Source organism: Lygodium microphyllum, chromosome 1, assembly GCF_053477565.2.
Source record: "Lygodium microphyllum isolate KBCC chromosome 1, Lygodium_microphyllum_v1.1.10, whole genome shotgun sequence".
NCBI classification, from domain to species: Eukaryota; Viridiplantae; Streptophyta; class Polypodiopsida; order Schizaeales; family Lygodiaceae; genus Lygodium; species Lygodium microphyllum.
The window spans coordinates 142,418,270-142,444,784 of NC_141135.1; the positions used below are offsets into that span (position 1 = coordinate 142,418,270).

General features: G+C 41.8%; 1 protein-coding gene across 2 annotated transcripts in view; it reads right to left on the reverse strand.

Moving 5' to 3' along the window:
- Positions 1 to 390: 390 nt before the first annotated feature.
- The window catches only part of SEC6, a 103,919-nt gene continuing 77,794 nt past the window's right edge, over positions 391 to 26,515 (reverse strand). The window contains exons 17-25 of one of the 2 annotated variants that reach the window (XM_087682188.1): positions 2,647 to 2,760; positions 2,249 to 2,293; positions 2,071 to 2,149; positions 1,917 to 1,986; positions 1,707 to 1,794; positions 1,519 to 1,608; positions 1,302 to 1,418; positions 1,146 to 1,208; positions 391 to 1,036 (exon numbers count right to left, since the gene is read on the reverse strand). In XM_087682188.1, coding sequence (XP_087538314.1) covers positions 917 to 1,036; positions 1,146 to 1,208; positions 1,302 to 1,418; positions 1,519 to 1,608; positions 1,707 to 1,794; positions 1,917 to 1,986; positions 2,071 to 2,149; positions 2,249 to 2,293; positions 2,647 to 2,760 — 786 coding nt within the window. In that variant the 3' untranslated portion in view covers positions 391 to 916. The remainder of the gene's footprint in view (positions 1,037 to 1,145; positions 1,209 to 1,301; positions 1,419 to 1,518; positions 1,609 to 1,706; positions 1,795 to 1,916; positions 1,987 to 2,070; positions 2,150 to 2,248; positions 2,294 to 2,646; positions 2,761 to 26,515) is intronic. The other variant, XM_087682194.1, reaches the window with a different exon arrangement.

Sequence of the window (26,515 nt, forward strand, 5' to 3'; positions counted from 1 at the left end):
ACTTAGCTCTGGCCTACAAGTTCTAAGATTCAAACAGTATGTCTTAATCAAAAGGGAGGTGGTCTGTCAAGGCTTGTCCCATGTAGGCTCGACCACGTGTACATCTGAGCATACTAGCAACGTGTTGTTTCCTTCTCTGGCCAAGTGTTTGGAAGACTTGATTTCTAGGCACAAGTGTCTATCCTGTGACAACTCTCATTACCTTGGATGAAGGTCACCACTTGGAAGAGAGCCTTTGTGACCACATTGCCGCACCTAGCTTAGCCCAAATCATAGCATGTAGCACGGATGCCTTCCTATCATGGTCACAAGTCTTTCCATGCCACCGGACAATATATCATGTTGAAAAGTAGCTTATCAAGCGCACAAAATCTAAATAACGAAATGCACTATCATTGTTACAAAGGTGTGATTACAAATAGCCATAAAAACAAGGAATTTGAATGGTGACTTGTGTATGTGTATCACCATCGAGAATGGAACGGTGGATTGTCCCTGTTAATGCTTCTATTCTAATTCAAAAGAATGGATATAATGTAGTTCTAGAATAGCTATACAATCAGGGGATTTGAATGGTGACTTGTGTACGTGTATCACCTCAAGAATGGAATGGATTGTCCCTGCTAATGCCTCTATTCCAATTCAAAAGAAAGGGATATAATTAGTTTGCCTGGAGTTGCAACATGGGGCTGACAACATTCATCTGAGATACTAACATATAACAACATCTGAAGTATCTTACCACTCTTATTTCCACTCAATAAAAAGACCTTTCCTCTGTTTTAGAAATGATGCAGGACTGACAGATGTAGTCTGGCTCTTGATTACAATTAAATCTGGAGATCACCGGAAAACTGTACGAACAAACTGTCATTATTAATCAGCCACAGAGCTGCCTTAGTGTTGCCAGGATTTACTATCTTTTGCGCAGTGTTGCTTTAGGCAAACATGCCAACCTGCTAAAAAGAAGCCCTGGCTTTGGGAGATCCCCACCAGCAAGGGTTTTACTATACACACTTCTGCATTCTTGCACCACCTGTTCAGACCAACCAAAATAAAAATAAAAATAAAATACAGAGAATGGAACACATGCTGTGTAGAATTCCAATAAGCAAAACTGCAAAAGGAGGTTCAAAGAACTTTACCTCACGGGCATCCTTTCTTGGAATATCGTCACGAAGTGCCACCAGTTTCTCCACTACTTCAGGCTGCCAAGATAAGTCCTATCTGTTATGATGGAAGAACAAAATAACACAAGCAAAAACGTCTATGAAAGAAAGTCTTGATCAGATGAGGTATACAGGGCAGTCAGGATGGTTTTGCAGGAGATTTGTGTAAGCCAAAGTAAATTCATCAACACTTTCTGCTGATGCAAGATCTCTCAGCTCACGTAATGGCTGCACTCTCTTTTCAACTTTCTGCATACCGGACATTACATATTTTCATCAACTTATCCATGTAGATAAAAGACAAGAAGACTATAAAACCTTAACACTATTGGTAACTGAGAGCTCATACCACTGGACTGATGTACTCTTGAAAAAATTCTGTGAGAACCTCTTGGTCAATATGCATTCTTGCTAGTGTGTCTTGTCTAATGTAGTTTCTCTGGTGGTTAGTGAAAGACAATTCGCCAAATTCAGCACTGTTGCCATATTACACATACATATATACAGTTCATCAGTCAAAAAGATGATGCTACCTACCTGTGTAAGGAGATGATCTACATAAACAATAATTGTTTCCTCTAGGCAGGACTCCACAAACTTTGGAAATGATCTGTCTTCAAGGTAACTGCATAGACAAGGTTTTAGCTGTATAAAAAGAACTAATTCAAACATACCGTATGAGGAGTCTTAGAAAACAATCTGGAAATTTGAAGAGTCTTTCAAGCTTTGTAAAGCACAATCACGTACATCTTTACATCCCCAAAATAGTCTCCAAATGTTGCTACAAGATACTCAGTTACAAGTCCCTCATTCCAATCTGATGTAAATGATATATCCATAAGAACAGCAGCAAAACAAGTGTACAAACATTTGGAAATAAGAGGAAAACAGAGTTCTTCACCTTTTTGGTACAGTTTGGCAAACAACTCTTGAACACCTGGATCGTCAAATATCACTCTTACTGTAAGCAGTATTGCTTCCTGAAGACAATGATAAGAGAATGTTAGCACCAGTCTCTGATTTCTTATAACCAGTTGCAGAAGAGTATCAAGCCAACCTCATGCATGAAATCCACCAACCTTGGCAACTTCTAAAAATCCTTTGCATGTGTCCTCAAAATTGACCTGCAAAGAAGTGCTTTACTAACCCACTGGATACAAATAGCTTAAAAATAGCTTCTTGATGTGGCTGCAAGCTATTACCATCATAATAAGAAATCACAGAATGACTTATTTAAAGTGGTTGCATTATCAGCATAAAGCAGATAAGAGACATACAAGGCAGGCAAACACATTTTAGACAATCCATTGACTATCTACCTTTGTGCATTGTCTTTCATGCTCTGATTTTCATGGGATGTTCCGTCACAAGAACATATAACATGAAATGCAGAGTAAGATATCCAAGCATATTATGTTTAAAATGCACTCTGATCTAAAACTACATAATTACTCAACAGAAAGGATATTGGTATAACCTGCTCTGCATAATAAGGTGACAAGGCCTCCATCACACTGTTCCGAGTTTCCAATGAGGAGTCGTAGTTTTTCAAATTATTGTTTACCTGCACAAAGGACAGCAGGGTGACAACCTGGCAAATTTATTAGGAAGATTTGAATTCATGTTGTAATTAACACTTCAATATTAAGGTACAGGCATATATGTGTGAGGTGGGCTGATTTCGTATGACCCCGTGTGAGAGTATGCTGATTTTGTATGTGTGTATGTCTGCCAAAAGGGGTGTAAACAAAGATAACTAACATATTAAATTGCCAGGAAAAAAAACGCTGGAAAGTCAGGACTTTCTTTTTGAGCTGCTAGGACTTAGTCAACACAAGACTTCTTTGCACCCTTCCAAGTGATTATGGCATTGGTAGAATGCTAGAGAAGCTGTTTGAGAGATCAAGTCACCTCATTCCAAAATATAGAGGAGACAAATTGGAGATCACTCAGTGGAGACTGATCACTTTGTTTGGGACTGCATATAAGATCCGTGCTAAAATGATCGTTCTCAATCTCATGTCAAATATTGTCAAAAGTGGTGCAGCAATGAAAGCATAGACAAGTGCTGAAATAAACTGCTGAACACAAGATAGAACAGAGAGAAAACAAAAGAACATTGCAAAAGAAGAGAACTCAAAGATGTGCTTGGGAAATGGAATCCATAAATCAAACATGAGACAATCGCGTACAATAGTGAGTAGTCACTGGCTGCCTGAGCATTGGCAAGGTTGTCTCCCCCAGAGTATGGATTGATCCGTACAGTACGGTTGTTGGGTTTTCACTCACGCCCGCTCACAAAGGAGTGTCGGTGATCAATAGGACACTGGGGCACTTTTTACTCTCAGTACGAGAGGTTTTTTCCCCCAAATTTATTGTCTTCTTTTGTACGTGCTTATGTCACACACTTATGTGCACTTATTGTGTTTGGGTGTGAACACCCCCTACAACCCTAGGGTTTAAGGGTTATACTTGTACTTTCAGTTTACACTTTTTCAGTCTATTGCATTGGGTGTCGTGCTTCACTCTGCACACTGTCTACTGCACTCTCAGTTGAGCTTCGATCCTCTCTCTCTCTCTCACTCCCTCTCACATTTGGTATCAGAGTAGAGTATAGCTCAGTCTGCTCTCTGTGTTCAGCTCAGACTTCTCACTGTGCTCCGGCCTGAACCTGGTCAGCTGCTCGTTGGCAATACCAGCTGACAGGTGCATCAGAAGTTGTCACTCCAACAGGAGGCGCCCTGCCCCTGTGCCCTGCACAGCATCCCCCAGTCAGTGCTTTGTGCAGCTTTGCCAGCTGTGACCCTTGGTAGCTGCAACGCCCTACAGCCGCCCTGCAGCTTGTGTGTGAGCCACCATGCCCTAGGTGCATTGCCTTCAGCCCCTCTAGCGCCGCCTGCGCCTGTTCCTGCTCTGTGTCCTGCTGCGCGGCCCTTGACCAGCAACCACACGGCCCGCCTTTGATGACGCCTGCAACGTCCAGCCCACCTGTACCTGCCTGCGCCACTCCCGTCTTCAGCGTCGCCCCTGGTCTGCACCACCAGTGCTGCCCTTTGCCACCCCCGCCTGAGCTCCTGCGGCCTGCAACTGCTGCTATCAGCTCGACTGGTTTCTGAGGTAATTTAAAAAAAAAATACTTTTTTATTCCAGATTTATCTCTGGAAAGAGGAACTTCTGCCCGGGCATGCACAGAATTCTGAGTACGTGTTTGGGACACGATTGATGCAAATTTCTTGGCAAATAAGTAAAAAATTTTGGGGCTTTTGAGGTTTTTGAAGACATTGGCACATGTACTGCAGTCTCAATCAGACATAGACTGTTTTGGACAATTTTGGGGCAAGAAATTTTGGGGTTTTTGCTCATACAGTGTTGCTAAACATTGAATGCACGTTGGATTGCATGCATTACAGACAGTTTTGACAGAGTGTACCTTAGTGTACTAATTGCAGCAAGCTATTTGCTGTAATTTCTGAAAATTTTGGAGATTTCCAAGTTATTCCAGCTTGGACATTGCTCTTTTGCCTTCTTTTGGTATTGATTATCATGGCAAATCAGGGAGGAGATGTATTTACCTATGTATCCAAGGAGGATAGATTGGATGGTAACAATTACTCACTTTGGTCCTTCATGATGAAGAATGTGCTTGTAGCGAAAAATCTTTGGGACTATGTCAATGGAGAAGAAGTTAGGCCCAGAGTTGTGGCTCTTGCTACTCCTTCTCCAGGAGGACGTGGACAACGGGCACCTCAGCCTGTTCAGCCTGCTCCATTTCAGCCACTTCCCCAAAGATAAGCAGCTCAAAAAGCATGGGACACACGGGATACACAAGCTTTGTCGCTGATTGCATTGGTAGTTCAGCAGTCCATCATCCCTCACATTTATTTTACAGCTTCTTCACGAGAAGCTTGGCTAACTTTGGAGCAGATGTTTGCTCATAAGAATGAGACCTGCATCTTTTTCTTAAAGAAAGAGCTTGAGACATTAAAGATGGATAAGGGTGATTCTATGCAAGATTACTTGAATAAAATTTAAGACTTGTGTGAGCAACTTTTGAATGTTGATAAGTACTCTTCAGATGCATAGTTGATATCTACTACATTGAACTCATTACCTCCTTCGTACTTGGCTTTTCATACGGCCCTAAACCTCACCATAAGGATTGCCGCACAACCAATTACTTTTCTTCAGTTAATCAGTTTGCTTCTAGAGAAGGAGCAAACAAGAAGAAATAGTAGTGTGGATGTCATAGCCTCTAAGTAGGCTTTTATGGCTAGACAGAAAGACAAAGGCAGCCAAGTAAAGAATGCTCCGTAGAGCTCTGGGACTTCACGCACTTCACAGGGTAATAAAAAACAAGGGGACAAGCAAGCCAAACCAAATCCTCTAAATATAAGTTAAAGTTTAATCCTTGATTCACGATCCCATTCACTAATTAAGGGCAAATGCCATTATTGCAAAAAGCAAGACCATTACATCACTGAGTGTACAAAGCGCATCGCCAAGGAGAAGAAAAAGGAGTCGGGGATGTCTGTTTTTTATGCTCCTTCCTTTGCTACTGAGTCAGCGTCCTTTGTTGTAGACAAGGATTATTGCTTTTATACATGCAGTTATGACTCTTCTTGGGCCGATTGAGCATTTAGCTCTACTGAGGATTCAGACACTTGGTTTTTTGACAGTGGTGCTTCTAGGCACATCACATCTCCCAGAGATTTATTTGCTTCTGTTGGTGCAGCTCCAGTTGGCAAGTTTGTACAGTGTGTCAATAATGCATCATACCCTGTTAGAGGTTTTGGGGAGATTGTGCTTACAGCCATTGATGGCTCTATTCTCCGTCTATAGGATGCTTTGTTTGTGCCACCTATAAAGAAAAATCTGTATAATAGCCAGCTAGTGGAACAAAACCTTCCAAACAAGCTGATTTCAAATGGAGGATGATGTTAGAGATCTTACTGATGATAAGTTGGCTGAGATTGTGGATGCAGTGGGAAAGATTGACCTCATAATTGGAGGAAGCCCCTGCAACAATCTCTCAGGCAACAATAGAGTAAGTAGGGTAGGCTTGGGTGGCAAAGAATCCTATCTTTTCTTTAAATTTCCCAAGATTCTGAGTAGTTTAAAACATATCATGCAAGCAAGAGGTTACCTGAATATGACCAAAACTCTTAACAGCTAGTATTTTTTTGAATAGGGCATGATTGGATGTATATACGACATAATTACACTTGGATCATACGCTAGGACATGATATACATGTATAGGATCATACGGACATGATATACATGTATATACGACATGATATACATTACCAACTTTACTTCTTTTTGAGTATTACAAATATACATCCAATCATTCAAAGCTAATTACATATATGTGATTTCATGCCCTATATACATCCAATCATGCCCTATATAAATGTGATTGGATAGGGCATGATGATTGGATATATATATATATATATATATATATATATATATAGAACTGATCAATACACTCACATGTCTCATTTAATGCTGTGCACTTAACCTAGCCATACATGCCAATTCATAGCATGAGTAGATTGATGTAAATTAGTTGGCTTGTGCATATTCTCTATTTCTTCTTTGGCATGTTGTGGATTGCAGGTCACCTTTGATGATGACAGATGCATGGTGAGAGACAAGGAATACATGACTTTGGTCTTGACTGACACTTTATGTCATGGGTTATATGAGTTGAATGCTCTTTCAGTTGATCAATCTCAACGTACTTGGCATCCACTCTTACTCCTGCTATGATACAGGTAGAGTTATGGCATGCTCGGATGGGGCATGTGAACTTTGGTAGCTTGATGCTCTTATAATGTACATAGATGCTAGATGGATTACCTCTTCTTAAGAGACCTCCTGAGCACTTGTGCGAAGAATGTATTTTGGGAAAAATGCATTGGTTTTCGTTTCCTCGTGATGTTGCTTTTAGAGCCACAACTAGGTTACAGTTAGTGCATTCAGATGTATGTGGGTCTATGCAGACAAAGTCATTGGGAGGATGTTACTATTTTGTGACTTTTATTGATGACTTACTCGATTTTGATGGGTCTATTCTTTGGTAAAAAAGTTAGAAGTGTATGATGCATTCTTAGCTTTTGTAGCACTTGTTGAGAATCAATCTGGCTGTAAAATAAAGACTCTCAGTTCGAACTGAGGAGAGAAATATATGTCCTCTATGATGCTGAATTCCTTTTGAAACTAGAAGGGGATTGTTCAACAGTTCACTACTGCTTATACTCCACAGCAGAATGGGGTTGCAGAGAGGAAGAATCAATCACTCATGGAGATAGCCAGAGGTATGTTGAAAGCAAAGAGCTTGCCACACAGTTTTTGGATGGAAGCTGTTATGTGTGCTTGCCATGCTTTGAATAGATGCCCCACCAAAGCATTAAAGAAAATTACACCTTTTGAGACTTGGAACAGCTAGAAACCTTCTGTTGGATACTTTCGTACCTTTGGGTGTCTTGCATATGCACACATTCTCAAGGTACTCAGAAAAAAGTTGAATAACAAGGTTGTCAAATGCATTTTTATGGGATATAGTACTGAGAGCAAAGGCTATAGACTTTATGATCCTGTCTCTAAAAAGGTGTTTGTCAGTAGGGATGTACTCTTTGATGAAAAATCAGAATGATCTCTTGCTGGTTTAGACACATATCATGCATGTGAACTTTGGTAGCTTGATGCTCTTACAATGTACATAGATGCTAGATGGATTACCTCTTCTTAAGAGACCTCCTGAGCACTTGTGCGAAGAATGTATTTTGGGGAAAATGCATTGGTTTTCGTTTTCTCGTGATGTTGCTTTTAGAGCCACAACTAGGTTACAATTAGTGCATTCAGATGTATGTGGGCCTATGCAGACAAAGTCATTGGGAGGATGTTACTATTTTGTGACTTTTATTGATGACTTACTCGATTTTGATGGGTCTATTCTTTGGTAAAAATGTTAGAAGTATATGATGCATTCTTAGCTTTTGTAGTACTTGTTGAGAATCAATCTGGCTGTAAAATAAAGACTCTCCGTTCGGACTAAGGGGGAAAATATATGTCCTCTATGATGCCGAATTCCTTTTGAAACTAGAAGGGGATTGTTCGTCAATTCACCACTGCTTATACTCCACAGCAGAATGGGGTTGCAGAGAAGAAGAATCAATCACTCATGGAGATGGCCAGATGTATGTTGAAAGCAAAGAGCTTGCCACACAGTTTTTGGATGGAAGCTGTTATGTGTGCTTGCTATGTTTTGAATAGATGCCCCACCAAAGCATTAAAGAAAATTACACCTTTTGAGGCTTGGAACAGCCAGAAACCTTATGTTGGATACTTTCATACCTTTGGGTGTCTTGCATATGCACACATTCCCAAGGTACTCAGAAAAAAGTTGGATAACAAGGTTGTCAAATGCATTTTTGTGGGATATAGTACTGAGAGCAAAGGCTATAGACTTTATGATCCTGTCTCTAAAAAGGTGTTTGTCAGTAGGGATATACTCTAAGATGAAAAATCAGAATTATCCCTTGCTGGTTTAGACACATATCAGGCTGCCCGTGATGTATTTGAAGGGCTGCTGCCCATTACATTTGGTGATTCAGTTGGAGTTTCAACAAGTGAATTCAATGTTCAACCAGTTGCTCCATTGGAAAATGCAGAAAATCAGCCATTGGCTGATTTGAATATTCAGCAAAGTGCTGAAACTGAAATTCAGTAAGAGCTTTTGCATAGTTTGGAGGCAAGACAAATGCCTAGATGGTATTTATAGACTATGAAAGATAGTCATCTGGATACACCCATGGCTGGTCGTGCTAGAAGGCAAGCTCGTATGCATGATACTACACATACCATGGAGTTTGTTATGGCAGCAAGTACAGTTGGTGATGAGGAGCCTGAATGTTTTGAGGATGCACAACAAAGTGTGCATTGGATGGTAGCAATGCAAGCTGAATTGGATTCTATCATTAAGAATCAAACATGGGATTTAGTGTCTTTGCCCTATGGGAAGAAAGCCATTGAAACAAAATGGGTCTACAAGCTAAAACAGAATGCAAATGGATCCATTGACAAATATAAGGTAAGGCTGCCCATTATGGATGGACTGCGTATTAGTTAGATATTAAAACTGCATTTTTACATGCGGAACTTCATGAGGAAGTATATATACAGCAGCCCATTGGTTTTGCAGTTGAGGGATCCGAACACTTGGTTTGCAAGCTGAAAAAGGCTTTACATGGTTTAAAACAAGCTCCTAGAGCTTGATATGCAAAGATCGATGCCTTTTTGCTCAACCAAGGATTTATAAACAACTCATATGAGTCTACCCTTTACGTATATAAAAAGGGGGGATCCATGCTGATCATTTGTCCATATGTTGATGATCTTTTGCTTATAGGGACACATGTTGATCAAATTTCAACATTCAAACAAAATTTGTAGCAAACTTTTGAAATGTTGGACTTGGGATCTTTGCATTATTACTTGGGCATTTAGTTCATACATGATGCTAGAGGTATTGGTTTATCATAGTCAAGATCATTGGTAAATGTCTTGAGAAGTTTGGCTTACAGGATTGCAAGCCAGTCTGTACACCAATGGAACCTGGACTAAAGTTGTCATTACATGATGGCAGTGATTTGTTTGATATACACACATATACTCCAGCAGTTGGATGTGTTATTTACCTATGCAACACTAGGTTGGACATATAGTTTGCAGTTTCAGCCTTGAGTAGATATATGCACTAGCCACGCTGTCACATTGGCAAGCTGTTAAGCATGTCTTTCGTTACTTGCAGGGTACTAGATCTCTTGGATTGCTTTATGCCAAGGGGGAACCACTGTAGTTACATGCTTACAGTGATTCTGATTGGGCTGGTGATTATGATTCATGTCACTCCACTAGTGGCAATTGTTTCTTTCTTGGCTCATCTTGCATATCTTGGCTTAGCAAGAAACAATCCACTGTTGCCACATCATCATGTGAAGTTGAATACAAGGCAGCTTTCACTACCACAGTTGAATGCGTATGGATTAGACGCTTGCTAGCTGATCTGGATGTATCTGTTACGGAGCCTACTCCTTTATTCACTAACAATCAGAGTGCCATTGTAGTGGCATGGAACCTAGTGTTTCATGCACGTACGAAACACATTGAGATACATTATCAGTGAAACATTTTGCAATGCTTTAAATTTGATCTTCATTGGCGGTGAAAGATCCTTGTACTTTTGATCACTCTTCACTCCAAGGGGGTTTGTTGGGTTTTCACTCATGCCTACGCTCACTATCACCAGGTGGTGATACTTTTTGCAGTTGCTTTCCTTATTTACTTATATAAATATTTTATTTTTCTTTTCTTTAGTTGTTGTTGCTTTTTACCCCCAGAGGTCTCTTGGATTAAGCCGAGATCTTTGCATGGCAAGAAGAGGCAGCCATTGGGACAAATTGGACTAATGGTTTGTTTGAGCCTTAGGACCAATTCCATATTGAATGAGCATTGAAGAATAGAATGCCAGTAGTTTGGGATTGTGTGCTTAGCCATTGGAGATGGTGCAAGACAATGAGCCTGGCCAAGACAGAAGATGCAGATGTAAGAATGCTCACGGAATAAAAGTCACTGTAACTGAGTCACATTACACTTTTTGATGTGGTTGCAATGATAAAATTTGCTCAGAACAACTTGAGGAATGCAAGGGCCACTATTTCATGATAAAATTTAGGGAGTTACTATTTTTTGAACCCCAAAATCTGTTCGCGTCATTATCTTCGTTTTTGCACGAGGATTAATTCTTTGGTCTATGCCGGATTAAATTTTGCAACAAACATGGAGAATTTCAGACCGGAAGATTTAAACGGGAAAATTGTTACATATATGCCATGTGGCACAAATTTCCAAAAGAGAGAGAGAGAGCATTTAAAAAAAACGTAATAGGCATAAGGGGCAAATCTGAGAATGAAGTTTTGAGGAGCTGAGGGCAAATTGCTGCAAGAACATCAGCTATGGAGAGTACTTCTTCAACTCTAACTCATATACAGAGGTAGAGCTTGCTCCCTTTGGTCAACTCTCTCTCTATTCTCAGAGGAAATGCTTTGCATGATGGGCTGATTCCATCAAAGGGTTTTTCAGCTCTGATTTAGTGTTGTTTGTGGGACTTTTTTAATGCTGGAATGATACTTTCCTAAAAGGGATGTTGTTCTGGACATGCTGGACAGTAAGAACTGTGAATTCAGAGATCTGCAGATTGCAATTCTGCACACGAATCCTTGAGTTTTGGTCACAGAAATGCTTTCCTAAAAGGAATGTTGATCTGGTCATGCTGTACTATCCTTATGCAGCTGGGATTTACTCAGAAAATATGAAAACCAACTGTTCACAGGTCATGTATTTTGGAACATTTCATTTGTTGTAACTTTCCATCTTTTAAATTGAAAAAGAAATACCGAAAGGGCGCCGGACTTTGGGGCCAATCAGGTGTTGAGTGAGGGAGTGAGGTCTCTGTTTGTGTGTGTGTGTGTGTGTGTAAAAAGACCAGGTGTTAATTGAAGGAACTACTGCTTTATGTGAGCCATAGACCGGTTTCATGGTTCCATCCCCCGGATTTGAATTCTTTTATGTAAGAATTTAAGCTCGTACAGTTTTGGGTGAATAGGCCATACACAAAGGTTTTACAGAGATTACACGACTAGAGAGATGGCAAACATGGATAAGGGCAAAGGAAAACTCCCTCATGAAGAAGAGAGTTCTTCTTCTGCTCATAGACACCGAAGAGAGAGTATTAGTGCACAGGTGTCAGTACCTTCTAGAACCGGGATTGAACCACTGGATGAGGAGCAAGAACAGGAGGACTTATTTATGGCACAACTCCCTAGTATGGTTGGCTCTTTCGACCAGCTGGTAAAGAATCCTTGGATGCAAAAATTATTGAAGTCACATAATGAGGATTCTTAGGATGAGTCATCACATCATACCATGGAGCGCTCAAAAAGACAAACCTCTAATGTGCGTGAGCATGTGGAAAAGACACCAACATGGAGAAAGGTCTAGTGCAACAAGAAGTACATGCACAGGATCAGGGAGTGAATGGTCAAGGCGTATGCACAAGTGGTATAGCAGACTATTCCTCCTCAGTTTGTTACTTATCCTAGTTACTTTGGTGGTGGTTCAGTTTTTCAAGCAATGGTTGGATTACCCACGGGTTATCAGGGATACTTGCCTAGAGGGCCACCAGGAATGATGCCTATTGAGGCAGTGAACCCACTTTATGCTAATATTGGTCTACAGTCCGGTTATCTGACTTTGCAAAGTCCTTATTCGATGCCTGGCATACAAAATGCAGCAGCTGGTTTTTTTCAGCCTAGTGGGCATATGGCACCTAAGACAGGTAAATGCTGATAATGCGCCTAAGCCTAGTGGGCATATGGCACCTAAGACAGGTAAATGCTGATAATGCGCCTAAGGGACTCCGCTTTTTACAGCCACCTGTCTATGACAACCTGGAGCCAAAAAGTGCAAAGCCTAAAGACTATAAAGAGGGTGGTCAGGCATTAAAGTTTGAAACCTTTAGTGGTATGCAAGATAAGCTGAAAGCTTTGACATTTATACAGCAGTTTGATGCAGCTTACACTGGAGGGAATTTTACTGAGACTTCCAAAAAGTGCAAAGCCTAAAGACTATAAAGAGGGTGGTCAGGCATTAAAGTTTGAACCCTTTAGTGGTATGCAAGATAAGCTGAAAGCTTTGACATTTATATAGCAGTTTGATGCAGCTTACACTGGAGGGAATTTTACTGAGACTTCCAAGGTGCGGAAGACTTCAACTTTTTTGAAAGGTAATGCTTTGCAGGGGTGGAACATATTGTTGATGCAAGGATATGCACCTGCCACTTGGGTCCATTTTAAACAGTTGTTTGCAGCCTCATGGTTAACTAACACGTTTGAAGTAGATGTCATGACTATATGGCATAAATTGGATGCAGCAAATTGTGCAGATTTAGAAGAGTACAATAAGAAATTTTGGGAAGCACTTTTGCCAGTGAGTTCTTACAGGACAGTACCCCTGTCAGAACAAATTGAAAAGTATTGTTGCGGTTTGTCCAAAGCCATCAGGGATTATTGTACCAAGACTAGGGTTACAAATATAGTACAGTTAATTGAAAATTCTGGTGTGGCAAATGCATTGTTGAAAGGAAAAGCTGACAACTTTAAAGGCGCTGAAAAGAAGGATTCTCAGTTTAAGCAGGATCCTGGCAAGAAGAAGAAGCAATTTCCGGAAAAGACCAGCTTTACAAAGAAGTTTTTTTGGAAGAAAAGATTTCAGCAACAACCTCAAACTTCTTTTAAACAGGGTAAAGGATAGAAGAGGCCACTTTTTGGCAAATCATTTGAAAAAAGAAAGGCTTTAATGATGGCTGGGAAATGCTTTGAGCTTGTGCAAACTTTCTCTCACTGGCATTGGCAGCTAAGCTGGGTATACCTCTCGAGGAAATGGGACCAGTTGGATAGGTTGATTTGGCATGCCCAAGACATACTAAACCTGTAATCCCCCATTCTTGGCAAACTTCATATGTACATTCAGAGCTATGTTGACAGAGAGGAATTTCATATTATGCCTTTAGAGGGGTGTGATGTTCTGTTGGGTATTCCATGGTGCCACAGGAAGCATGCTATCTTGGATACTTACAATATAACGATTACTCTTGTACATAAGGGCAAGACTCATGTGTTAGATGTGAGGCTTAAAGGAGAGTCTGTCCTCGTTGTTTCTGCTTCTGCAATTACTTTTGTAATGAAAAATCATATTTCTGTACACTTGGTTTTTGCAAAGCAAGTTAATGAAGTTGACAGTAATATGTTTGTACTAGATGCAAGTAGAAGGGCTTTCTTGGATAAATTCAGTGATTGTTTCTCAAATTCATTACCAGGAGAGTAATGAGTTACACCTTGAGAGGCCTGAAGATCATACCATAGATCTTATTCTAGGGATTAGTCTGCCCAATAGGCCATTGTACAGGGTCAGTGCACCATAGTAGAAATAGATTATGACACAGGTTAATGAGCTTTTAGAGAAGGGACTAATTCAGCCCAGTAGTTCTCCGTTTTGTTCACCTCTGTTGCTAGTTTAGAAAAAGGACGGCTCTTGGCGAATGTGTATTGACTACAGAGCCTTGAACAACAACATGATCAAGAATAGGTTTCCGATTCCAAGGATAGATGACATTCTCGATCGATTACAGGGAGCAGGAATGTTTAGCAGGATAGATTTGAAAAGTGGATACCATCATATCAAAATCAAGCCAGGGGATATCCATAAGACTGCTTTTAGAACGACATTTGGTCTCTGAATTTCTAGTCATGCCGTTTGGATTGACCAATGCTCCTGCTACATTTAACAGGATGATGGATAGAATTTTCCGCCCTTATCGAAGTTTCGTTGGCACATTCTTTGATGATTTGATTATCTTTTCAAAGAATGAAGAGGAGCATAGAAAACACTAGCTTACAGTCTTTAATGAGCTCAAGCGTAATAGATTGCTCATTAATGGCGAGAAGAGTGAATTCTTTTTGGAAGAGATTTACTTCCTTAGACACAAAGTTTCTAAAGATTGTGTGAAGATAGATCCTGCAAAGATAGAAGCAATTGTCTCTTGGCTAGACTTGAAAACCGTTCATGATGTCCGCAATTTCCTTGGCCTATGCTCTTACTAAGATTTGTAAGACACTTTGTAGAGATTGCTTCTCCTTTACATGCGCTTGAAAAAAAGGATGTCAAATGGCAATGGATTGACAAAGAGAAATCAACGTTTAGATGTTTGAAGGGGAAAATGACTACAGATCCAATACTTATTTTGCCAAATCTGTCTAAGCCATTCGTAGTGCAATGTGATGCATGTGGAAATAGCATTGGTGCTGTATTAATGCATAATGGGCCGAGTTGTGGCATATGAGAGTATAGTACTTTCTGTCATTGAAAGGACTTACCAAATTTATGAGAAAGAGCTATTGGGGCTGTGATCCATGCACTTTCTAGTTGGAAGCACTATTTGCTTGGTGCTGATTTTGTAGTGCAAACAGATCATCAAACACTTAGATACTTTCTCACATAGGCTAAATTGATAGAGAAACAAATGCGTTGGGCGAATTTCCTATCTGTGTTTCATTTTCAAATAGTGCATGTGGAAGGCAAGAAGAATGTAGTTGCAAATGCTTTATCTCGCAAACCACCAATGTCTGTTGTTTCAATTTCTTATCACCATGAATTGGATGATATGAAAGAGCAGTATGCTGATGACGAAGATTTCTCTAAAATCTATGAACACTTGATCAATAGCCACCATCATGATCATTATGTGTTCAAAGAAGGCTTTATTATGATGCATGGAAGACTATGCGTTACAAAACAGCTAAGGCCAAAAGTTTTATTAGAAAGTCATGCTCCACCGTATGCAGGACATCGTGGTATTGATGCTACAGTCAAAGCGGTAGAGACTTTCTTCTATTGGCCAGTCTTGAGATCTAATGTTGATGCATATGTTAGATCTTGCATTGTATGCCAAAAGGTCAAATTTGATAGACAGAAGGCACCAGGGTTATTGCAACCACTACCCATTCCGAAAAGGCCATGGGAAAGTATTGCCATAGATTTCATTTTTGATCTTCCAAGAACTTCAAGGAATGATGAAATCTGGACTATCATTTGTAGATTCAACAAACAGGCACATTTCATTCCTGTAAGGAAAAAGGTTAAGTCAGAACACATGGTAAAGATATTTATGCATAATATCTTCACGTACCATGGAATGCCACAGTCAATTGTGAGTGATAGAGATCCAAGAATGACTAGCTTGTTTTGGAAATCATTGTTTGAAAACATGGACATTACGCTGAAATTTTCATCTTCTTCTCAATTATTGCAACTTTACCAAGAAGCTTTCTTGCTGGAACCTACAATGACTTAGAATGCTTTTTGAAGCAATGTACATTCTCTATTGTACAATTGAATAGTACATTGCATTGAACAATGCATAATGTATGGTTTACACTTACCATTAACATGTGTATCATTGAATGAAATCTCAGTGCTTTGAAGTTGTATTTGTTACACTTCAGTTGAATGGTTATACATACTGTGACACTAATAGTTCAGGGATACGTGCTATTGCCCTGTGTTGCATCTAGAAACATGTATATTAGAAAGGCTCCTAGTAACCATAGTTGGATACAGGATATGATCCTCCACCTATGTGAGACTTGAACTTGCAATGGCACAAATGATAGTGGGATAACTTTTAACATCGCCCCGTGTCTTCTATTAGCAAGTGATACATGCGATGGTACTAATAACATGGAGAATCTTGTTGTCGTCCTATGTCATCCGTTAGCATGTGTGGCATGCAATTGAGGTCGCTTGCTTCTTTCGAGAGGGGGGTATGTCACTAGGTGGTGATACTTTTTGCAGTTGCTTTCCTTATTTACTTACATAAATATTTTATTTTTCTTTTCTTTAGTTGCTGTTGCTTTTTACCCCCAGAGGTCTCTTGGATTAAGCCGGGATCTTTGCATGGCTAGAAGAGGCAGCCATTGGGACAAATTGGACTAATGGTTTGTCTAAGCCTTAGGACCAATTCCATATTGAATGGGCATTGAAGAATAGAATGCCAGTGGTTTGAGACTGTGTGCCTAGCCACTGGAGATGGTGTAGTACGATGAGCCTGGCCAAGACTGAAGATGCAGATGTAAGAATGCTCACGGAATAAAAGTCAGCATAACTGAGCCACATTACACTTTTTGATGTGGTTGCAATGAGAAAAGTTGCTCAGAACAACTTGAGGAATGCAGCGGTCACCATCCCTAGTTACTATTTTTGGACCCTAGAATTTGTTCGCGTCATTATCTCCGTTTTTGCACGAGGATTAATTCTCTGGTTTGTGCCGAGGTCAAATTTTGCAACAAACATGGATAATTTTAGACCGGAAGGTTTAAACGGGAAAATTGTTACATGTATGCAATATGGCACAAATTTCCAAAAGAGAGAGAGAGAGAGAGAGAGAGAGAGAGAGAGAGAGAGCATTAAAAAAAACGTAATAGGCATAAAGGTCAGATTTGAGAATGAAGTTTTGAGGAGCTAAGGGCAGATTACTGCAAGAATATCAACTATGGAGACTACTTCTTTGACTCTGATCATGTACATAGGTACAGCTTGCTCCCTTTGGTCAACTCTCTCTCTATTCTCAGAGGAAATGCTCTACATGATGGGCTGATTCCATCAAAGGGTTTTTCAGATCTGATTTAGTGCTGTTTGTGGGACTATTTTAATGCTGGAATGATGCTTTCCTAAAAGAGATGTTGTTCTGGACATGATGGATAGGAAGAACAGTGAATTCAGAGATCTGCAGACTGTAATTCTGCACACGAATCCTTGAGTTTTGGTCACAGAAAATGCTTTCCTAAAAGGGATGTTGATCTGGTCATGCTATACTGTCCTTATATAGCTGGGATTTACTCAGAAAAGATGAAAACCAACTATTCACAGGTTATGTATTTTGAAACATTTCATTTGTTGTTACTTTCCATCTTTTAAATTGAAAAAGAAATACCGAAAGGGGCGCTGGACTTTGGGGCCAATCGGGTGTTGAGCGAGGGAGTGAGGTCTTTGTTTGTGTGTGTGTGTGTGTGTGTGTGTGTGCGTGTAAAAAGACCAGGTGTTCATTGAAGGAACTATCGTTTTATGTGAGTCATAGACCGGTTTCACTCACAGAGGAGTGTCGGTGATCAATAGGACACTGGGGCTCTTTTTACTCTCGGTATGAGAGGTTTTTTCCCCCAGACTTATTGTCTTCTTTCGTATGTGCTTATGTCACATACGGGCACTTATCGTGTTGGAGTGTGAACACCCCCCATACCCTAAGGTTTAAGGGTTGTACTTTGTACTTTCAGTTTACACTTTTTTAATCTATTGCATTGGGTGTCGTGCTTCACTCTACACACTATCTACTACACTCTCAGTTGAGCTTCGATCCTCTCTTTTTTTCGTAAAAGCTTCGATCCTCTCTCTCTCTTTCTTCGTAAAAGGTAATTGTATTAATTACAAAAAAAAGTACAATTTACATGATTACAAGATACACGGTGGCTCTACGCCATCGCGTGCAGGAACTCTCTCTCTCGCTACAAGAAGTAAACAACCCAAGAGTTACAAAAAGTCATGGCAAAGTCGCAGTGGAAATTGCTATATGCCAGGGAAGTAAGTCCTCCCCAGGGAGCAAGTCAGAGAGCCGAATAAGATCTATTTGCCAGAGTAAGAGACCTTTAAGCCTGGCCATGTGTCCCTGAACATTAGAGGCGGAATCAAAAATAAAAGCATTCCGAATGGTCCAGTTATGCCAACAGCCCCAATATCTAAGAAAGTGAAACAAGATCTTCATATGTGGCTGTGTCGGTGTGGGGTATTTGGGCTGCCCAAAAGCCCAATCAAACGGGCGTAGCGAGAACCCAACCACCGCACGCCAAACTGCCGACAAGGACCATATTTTCTTAGCGAGAGGGCAAGAAATAAATCGATGACGAGTCGATTCCACGCTAGTGGTGCAAAAGAAACAATTGCCATTGGAGATGCGACGCTTGGAAAGGGCTGAAGCCAGCGGAAGACCACCAATCATTACCCTCCAAAGAAAGACCTTATATTTGAAAGGGGTCTTGTTCAACCAGGCTTCCATCACCGTTACCGTCCACCAGGACCGAGATTTACGCAATCCCCATAGAGTATTAGCTTTAGTGACCAGCCATTGATGATCTTTAATCAGAAGATGATACACCTGGTTAGCTGAAGCCTTTTCCAAATTCAGCCGGCCTACAAGGTCCCAGTCCTGCCAGGGACGATCCGAAGCAAGGGAAGGAAAGGGTTGTCTGTTCTGTAGCATCATCAAAAGCTGTCCCCATAAATCCCTGTATCCACGAGGGATCCTGAAAAGTCTCTTGGCTATACGAAACGCTATCAACACATTGCGACTGGCAAGGGTAGCATCTGCTACTGAAGTCAAGGCCAAACGTGCCATGCGGTTAAATTTTGGTCTAAGCTCATGTTTCCCTTCCCAAGAAAGTAACTGCGAGACTGCCAACAATTCCAGTTGGAAGGAGTTAGTGACTAAACGGCCCTCCGCTGGATGCCACTGAATATGTGGTTGTGTCGGTGTGGAGTATTTGGGCTGCACAAAAACCCAATCAAACGAGCGTAGCGATAAACCAACCACCGCTCGCCAAACGCCTGACAAGAATGACCAGATTTTCTTAGCAATGGGGCAAGAAATAAATCGGTGACGGGCGGATTCCACACTAGTGGTGCAAAAGAAACAATTGTCGTTGGAGATTCGGCGCTTGGAAAGGCCTGAAGCAAGCGGAAGACCACCAATCATCACCCTCCAAAGAAAGACCTTATATTTGAAGGGTATCTTGTTCAACCAGCCCTCCATCATAGTTGCCCTCCACCATGACCGGGATTTACACGATCCCCATAAAGTATCGGCTTTAGTAACCAGCCATTGATGATCTTTAATCAAAAGATAATACACCCGGTTAGCTGAAGCCTTTTCTAAATTCAGCCGGCCTGCCAAGTCCCAGTCCTGCCAAGGACGATTCGAAGCAAGGGCAAGAAAATGGTGTCTGCTCTGGAGCACCATCAAAAGTTGTTCCCATAAATGCCTGTATCCACGAGGGATCCTGAAAAGCCTCTTGGCTATACGAAAGGATATCAACACATTGCGACTAGCAAGGGTGGCATCCGCGACTGAAGCTAAGCCCAAACATACCATGCGGTTGAAATTTGGTCGAAGCTCATGTTTACCTTCCCACGAAAGCAACCACAAGACTGCCAACAATTCCAATTGAAAAGAATTAGTAGCCAAGCGATCCTCAGCTGGATGCCACTGAGCCTTCCGGAGGACCAGTCTCCAAGAACATACCAAATGGGCAAGCAGAGATGAAGAAGGACTGGAGAACCAAGAATCAGCATTAAGAACATGCCACCAAGAACTCCGGATTTGGGTATTACCATGCAGAAGCCCGTGATCCTCTAGAAAATAACGGGCTATAACAACCCACGGATGATGATCCGAGCACATGGCGCGGAAAAGAGACCAACGGAGTGCCAGCATATGAGTTTGGGCATCTAAAATAACCCCTCCACTCATGCGTTTGGGGGTGCACGCATGCGACAAGAAATCCAAGAAATGCCTGCATGCAGGGAATCCTTCTTCCATAACATGAAACGAATAGACTGAGTAAGAGCATTCAGTGTAGTAGTAGTCCAGGGCAGCAATGGCAAGAAATATGTGAGCATTGGCAACATAATTGTCTGGGCTACTTTGAGGCAAACATGGAAGGGCCAGGCCTGAGACTTCCAATACAGAAACTTAGCCGACAGTTTCTATGAAATCCACTGTAACAGCTGCTTTGGGGGAACATCAACACCCAAAGGGTACCCAAGATGCCTGACAATGGAGCCACGGGGAATAACCATATCCTGCCAGTCCAATGACTGCAAATCCGACTCTGTGCAACTGAGAATGGCTGATTTCAAAGCATTGATGCGAAGACCGGAAGCCTGACAAAAGAGAGCCCAAACATCTAATGCTTTGCGAAGGTTATCCTTGTCCGCACGTAGAATCATAAAGCTGTCATCAGCCAAGGATTGACTCATAAAGTGCTGTCCAGAAGGAAGCGACAATCCAGCCAACTAAGTAGAAGCTACCATATGAGATAACATCGAAAGAACAAGATGAGTCGCAAGGGCAAAGAAGAGAGGACTCAAAGGGCACCCCTGTCTGACAAAGCGGGCAAGGACAAATGGCTCGGTAACACCTCCATTCAGCATGACTCGTGAAGATGCCGCAGCACTGATGGTGTAAATCAGACGAGACATCCGAGCACCAAAGCCCATAGTAGACATAAGTTCTGCAACGAAAGACTAGTCCAAATAATCAAAAGCCTTTTCCAGGTCCAATTGAATCAGTACGACCTCCTGATTAGAATGTCTTGCATAATCAATCACCAATTGCGCATTTAATACATTGTGCAGAATGTTTCGGCCCTTAATGAAAGCATATTGGAGAGGATGCACAATGGCAAGAAGATGCTTATGGAGCCAATTTGCCATTACTTTGGAAAAGATTTTATACATAGAACCCATCAAAGAAATTGGGCGCCAATGTTTCAACATAGACGGCGAAGGAACTTTTGGAAGTAGTTTAATAAGTCCTTCTTTCCATGACGAAGGCATGATCCCTGTTTCCCACACCTGCTGAAACAGAGCCATCAATGGTTTCGCCAGTTGGGTAGCAAAAACCTCAAAGAACTCATTGGTGAGACCATCCCAGCCAGGACTTTTATCCTTGGGCAAGTGTAACAGAACATCCATATCCTTGGGCATGTCCTGCGGAACCTGATTGTGGACCAGATCATAAAAAACTGAACGGGCATGAGTAATTTGGCCTGAAGGTGGAGAAGTGGAACCAAGAAGGTCAATGAAATAATTCCTACACATATTCATAATAGTCTGCGGATCAAGGACCATTTGACCTTCTGCATCCTGGAGTCTAGTCATATTCTCTGGAGCAGGAGAGGCATGGAGAGCTCGAAAGAACTTATGAGTCTAACAAGCACTATCTTGCAAAGTCTCCATCAGATGTTGCAATTTGGCCTGTTGATAAGATTTCAACTGAAACTCTTTAATAAGATCAGCCACACGCATTGCCAGTGACAACAAAAATTCATCATCTAGAGTGTCCACCAGTAGTGAACGAAGCAAAGCCAACAGGTCCTCCGCTGCTTGTCGACGCCGACAACAAAGAGAAGCATGACAGATCCCATACTGCCGAGCAACCTGCTGCACATTAGAGAGCAATCGTTCAAACGAAGCAGTGCCTTGAGAGGACAAGTCCAATAAGAATCTATCAATCAATTGCTAAATATAGCCCTGAAAGATTGCATGCTTCAAATAAGACGAGTTGAAACGCAAAGGAAGTCTCTCCAGAAATTGCTTAAAAGGTGCAATGGGTTGTGCAAGCAGCTCAAGCTGTAGAGGGAAATGGTCCGACAAGGCATATTGCTGCAACACTTTCATTTCGAGCATCTTAGGAAGGAAATCATCATTCTGCATGATGTATATGCGGTCCAACCGCGACCATGTTATTGCATACTAGGCAGAATGGTAAGTAAACCTTGTAGAAGAAGGGTGTAGCCAAGACCAGAGATCTTGCTTAAGAACGGCAAGAGCCAACTCATGCCACATACGACTTTCCAGCGCATCCATTACCGAATGCTCCGATGTGGACTGCGAAGAATCGACACACATATTGAGATCCCCCATCAAAAAACCCCGTCTGCCAAGTGACAAGGAAGTCTGCAAAGTATGCCAAAGCTCCCGGTGAGATAAAGGATCATTCGGAGCATAGAGACCAAGCAACCATAAGATCTCTCCTTCGAATAAAATAATGAGCACACCATAAGATCATTTTTAATAAGAGCAGGCTGATATTTTTCATGTACAATCATGAGCACACCAAAATAATGCATGGCATGTGTCCCTGCATAGAACAAACGAAAGGCATGGCAATCCACAACTTTTCCTGCTTCACTGTGACTCTTGTGCTCAAGAGCACACAAGACATCCCACTGATTCTCATGCAAGACAGTCTACATGGCATGTTGCTTGTGGCGAGAACAAATTCCTCACACATTCCACATGGCTATTTTCATGTATATTCAAAAGAAAATCAGGTATGAGGCACAGCTTGCCTCGATTTGACCTTTTCTGCGAGAATGTCCAGGACTTCCTCATCCAAAAAATCAGCTAACACGGCAAAAGAGTTCTGATGACCAGATTTGGAGGTAGACGATATATCCGCTGTCTTGGGGATGGAACGGGGATAACGACAATCCCATGGGGTAATGACATTACCTCTAGTATCAAAAGCCAGCTTAGCAGGTGGACCCTTTGGACCATCCGAATACACTCTCCTAGTGGGCTGTTGACGGGGAGCCGAGGAAACCATAGCAGGAGCAAAGTGTTCTGAAGACAACATTTCTTTCCTGCGCATATAAGTACGCATGGAATCTTGTGAGGCAGTAGGCACAGTATCCACCATGCCAGCAACAAGCCTGTTGCCTTTTTTTCGGCGTACATTGACCCAGTCATTGGCATGGGAATCCAAACCCGAAACCTATTGTTTACCTTTATCCAACACTTTAGGCGGCTGGGTGGCATCTTGCGACGGAGCCTCACACACCATATCTTCCATGGGTAGCGCAACATGCTCAGTTTCTGAAGTGTGATGCTTCTCTGGGCATTCGGCCATAAAATGCCCCAATTTTCCACACGAAAAGCAATGTCCCGCAAAGTTGCCCCATTTCAAACGAAAGTGTAAAGGATGCATACCGGAGCAATTAAGACGTAACCACGCAGGCCTTTTCCTAGAAGTGTCCCATAACATGCACAAACGGTTACGATTCACGGCCCTTAGGCTTGGAGGGACCAGAACAGTGCCCACAACGGCCATGGCGTCCTTTAACAATGGCCAATAGACAGCCGGACAGTTTTCCAAGACAGTTTTCCACTTCAACCCAGACAGGGCATTCACGTTGCAGTAGGCGCTGAAAATCCGCCATTGGGCACCATGGCACAACATGGACCAAACGGCGATCTAAGAACAAAGGTAGTTTAGACAGGAGAGCAGCACGGTACGTCTCAGATTTCAACAGCACCTCAAAAAAGCCTCAAGGCCCAACAAAAATCCCTTCAACACATTCCCCTTGTAACAAACTGTGCAGCCACAAGCGAATACGGGAAAGCTATGGGATCCAACCAGTGAAGAAGAGTATCACCACGCGTTCATAGAACACTAAAAAGGAGCACAAGACATTTTTCGGGTCCACAGTGGCTTCCAGAACATCTTCAATTGCAGAGTCAGAAAAGACTTCCTGATTATGTTGAACATAATCGCCAAGCAAAGTGTTGGCAAACTCTAGCAAATGCTCCCAGTCAACCTCCTGAGAGTTCACAGAATCAGAAGCAACCTGAGCATAGGAACGTGCACGGAACCATATCCTCTAGTTCCTCGGTATCAGAATCCGGACCAAGAGTTGCCACCATTTGATCTATAAAAGCCAGATCCGGACCAGCCATATTGTATCACTGCATATGCCGGTCAGAGGTCGAGTAAAGAGCTGCAATCTCTCTCTCTCTTTTCTTTGTATAGATCAGTGGGCACTCTGGCCGAGACGTTGTCTCTCTGACAACTAACGGGCTTAGGGTTTTACAGCAGCTGGACGCCTCGGCAAAAAAGGACATGCACAGGCAGGCGGAGCCACGAACAACATCGCAGACGAAGGAAGCGGGGCGATTGGTGACGTGGCAGCGCGATTAGGCAGAGGACAGGACGGGACAGACGAAGGGACAAAAGGCAAGACAAAAGACGGGGCGAAGCAAGGCGGCGCTCAGGACCGGGAGTGACGAAAACGAAGGCCCACGAGGCGGAAGGGCGACGACAGGGACCCCCGCCCTCAGCGCAAACGAGTGACGGGCGACAGCTACGCCGTCTACACGCTGACGAAAATTACCGACGGATGGCGAAAGAGGGGCGGCGGGACGTCGCGACCTGGATGTGCCATATCTCTCTGTCACATCCTCTCTCTCTCTCTCTCTCTCTCTCTCTCTCTCTCTCTCTCTCTCACACACACACACACACACACACACACACACAACGGTATGGTACATATCCGTACGAAAAATTAAACACTTTTTGGCCACTCTCCTTCAAGCCTACAACTTTTTTTTTTCTTTCTCCTTTCTTTTTTTTTCATCTTTCTTTCTCCTGCAAGCCTCTCTCTCTCTCTCTCTCTCTCTCAAACTTCTCACACCCTCTCTCTCTCTGAACTCTCTCTCTCTCTCTCTCTCTCTCTCAAGTTTCATAGTTGCACTAATACCACGTACTAAAGATTTCCTACTATACCATACTTGAGGTACCGTACCTTACGTATTAGTATCATAAGGTACCAACTTAATGGAAACATCTTTTCTTGTTCGAACTGCATTTTGGGATGAGCTAAATGCTCCTTATACTAATATGTTTCTCCCATGAGATTAGTTTATTTGAGATTCAAACAATTTCTCTCGAGTCTCAACCTTTTCTCTCTCAAGCCCACACTTCTCTTATTTGTATGATCATTCATGTATGATGTATCCACTCCCATCTATGTAGTTTAAGTTGTAGATAGTAGTAGAGCATGTTGCACATGCAACATCAAATTTTGGCATGTTACCCTCAAGTATTCATCTTATATACTCTAATAGGATTGCTATTTAGACTGGAAACATCTATTCTATTATCTTTTGTTCAAAATAATCAAGTTAATTTTTTTTTTTGTACTAATATCATACCGTATCTTATAAAATCTTAAGATACCATTTAGGACCGTATTTTATCGTACCATACTGTATCGTACCTAACAACTATGGGCATTGGCACCAACTCCTCTCTCCAGCAGCAAGTCCACCTGATGAATGATGATGATAAAGGAGGAGGAGGAGCCTCACTATAAATAGGCAATAAATATGCCAAACACAATAACCAGTCGGCCAGCATTAAATGCTTGCTGATTGGCATAAAATGCCACAAATAAATCACTATGATAATGCCTAAAATAATGATAATGTGCCCACCTGACAAGCATGCACAAACTCATACATGAGCTGACAATCGTGCTCTCAAATCATGGGTGAACTGATACAAAACAATGATACAATGATAATGACTCATCACAGTCCATATAACATAGAACCACCAGAGTAGAACCATAGATACCCAAGCAGGGATCAAGCCACCACCAAGATGCCTCAGAGAGAATCTAAGGTCCATGTTGATCACATGTAAGCATAGCTTCCTCATGGTTGTCCTCATCAAAATCTTCGAGAAGTGGAAAAGGACATTGAAGATATGAAATAGCTCCACAAACAATGTACCAGATCTGCTTCTGCACAAACCAGCCTTTCATCATAGCACTCCATGTAAGATAGTCACATCCATATAAGTTATAATGTGTAGAAGTGCATAGAGGAGCTATGTGGAGAGGATAAGAAGAGAAGATAGAAGGTAGACACAGAGAGAGGACAGCCAACCAAACAGCAAAGATTGCACAATAAGATAGTTCACACATAGCATTCACAAGCTGATCACAAAAACACAATGCTACTAGTACCAAAATCTGCAAGAAAACTGTTAGACGATGTTGCCCAGCAATAGAGAAGTGTTAGATGCTGAAAACACAAGAAATCTAGACA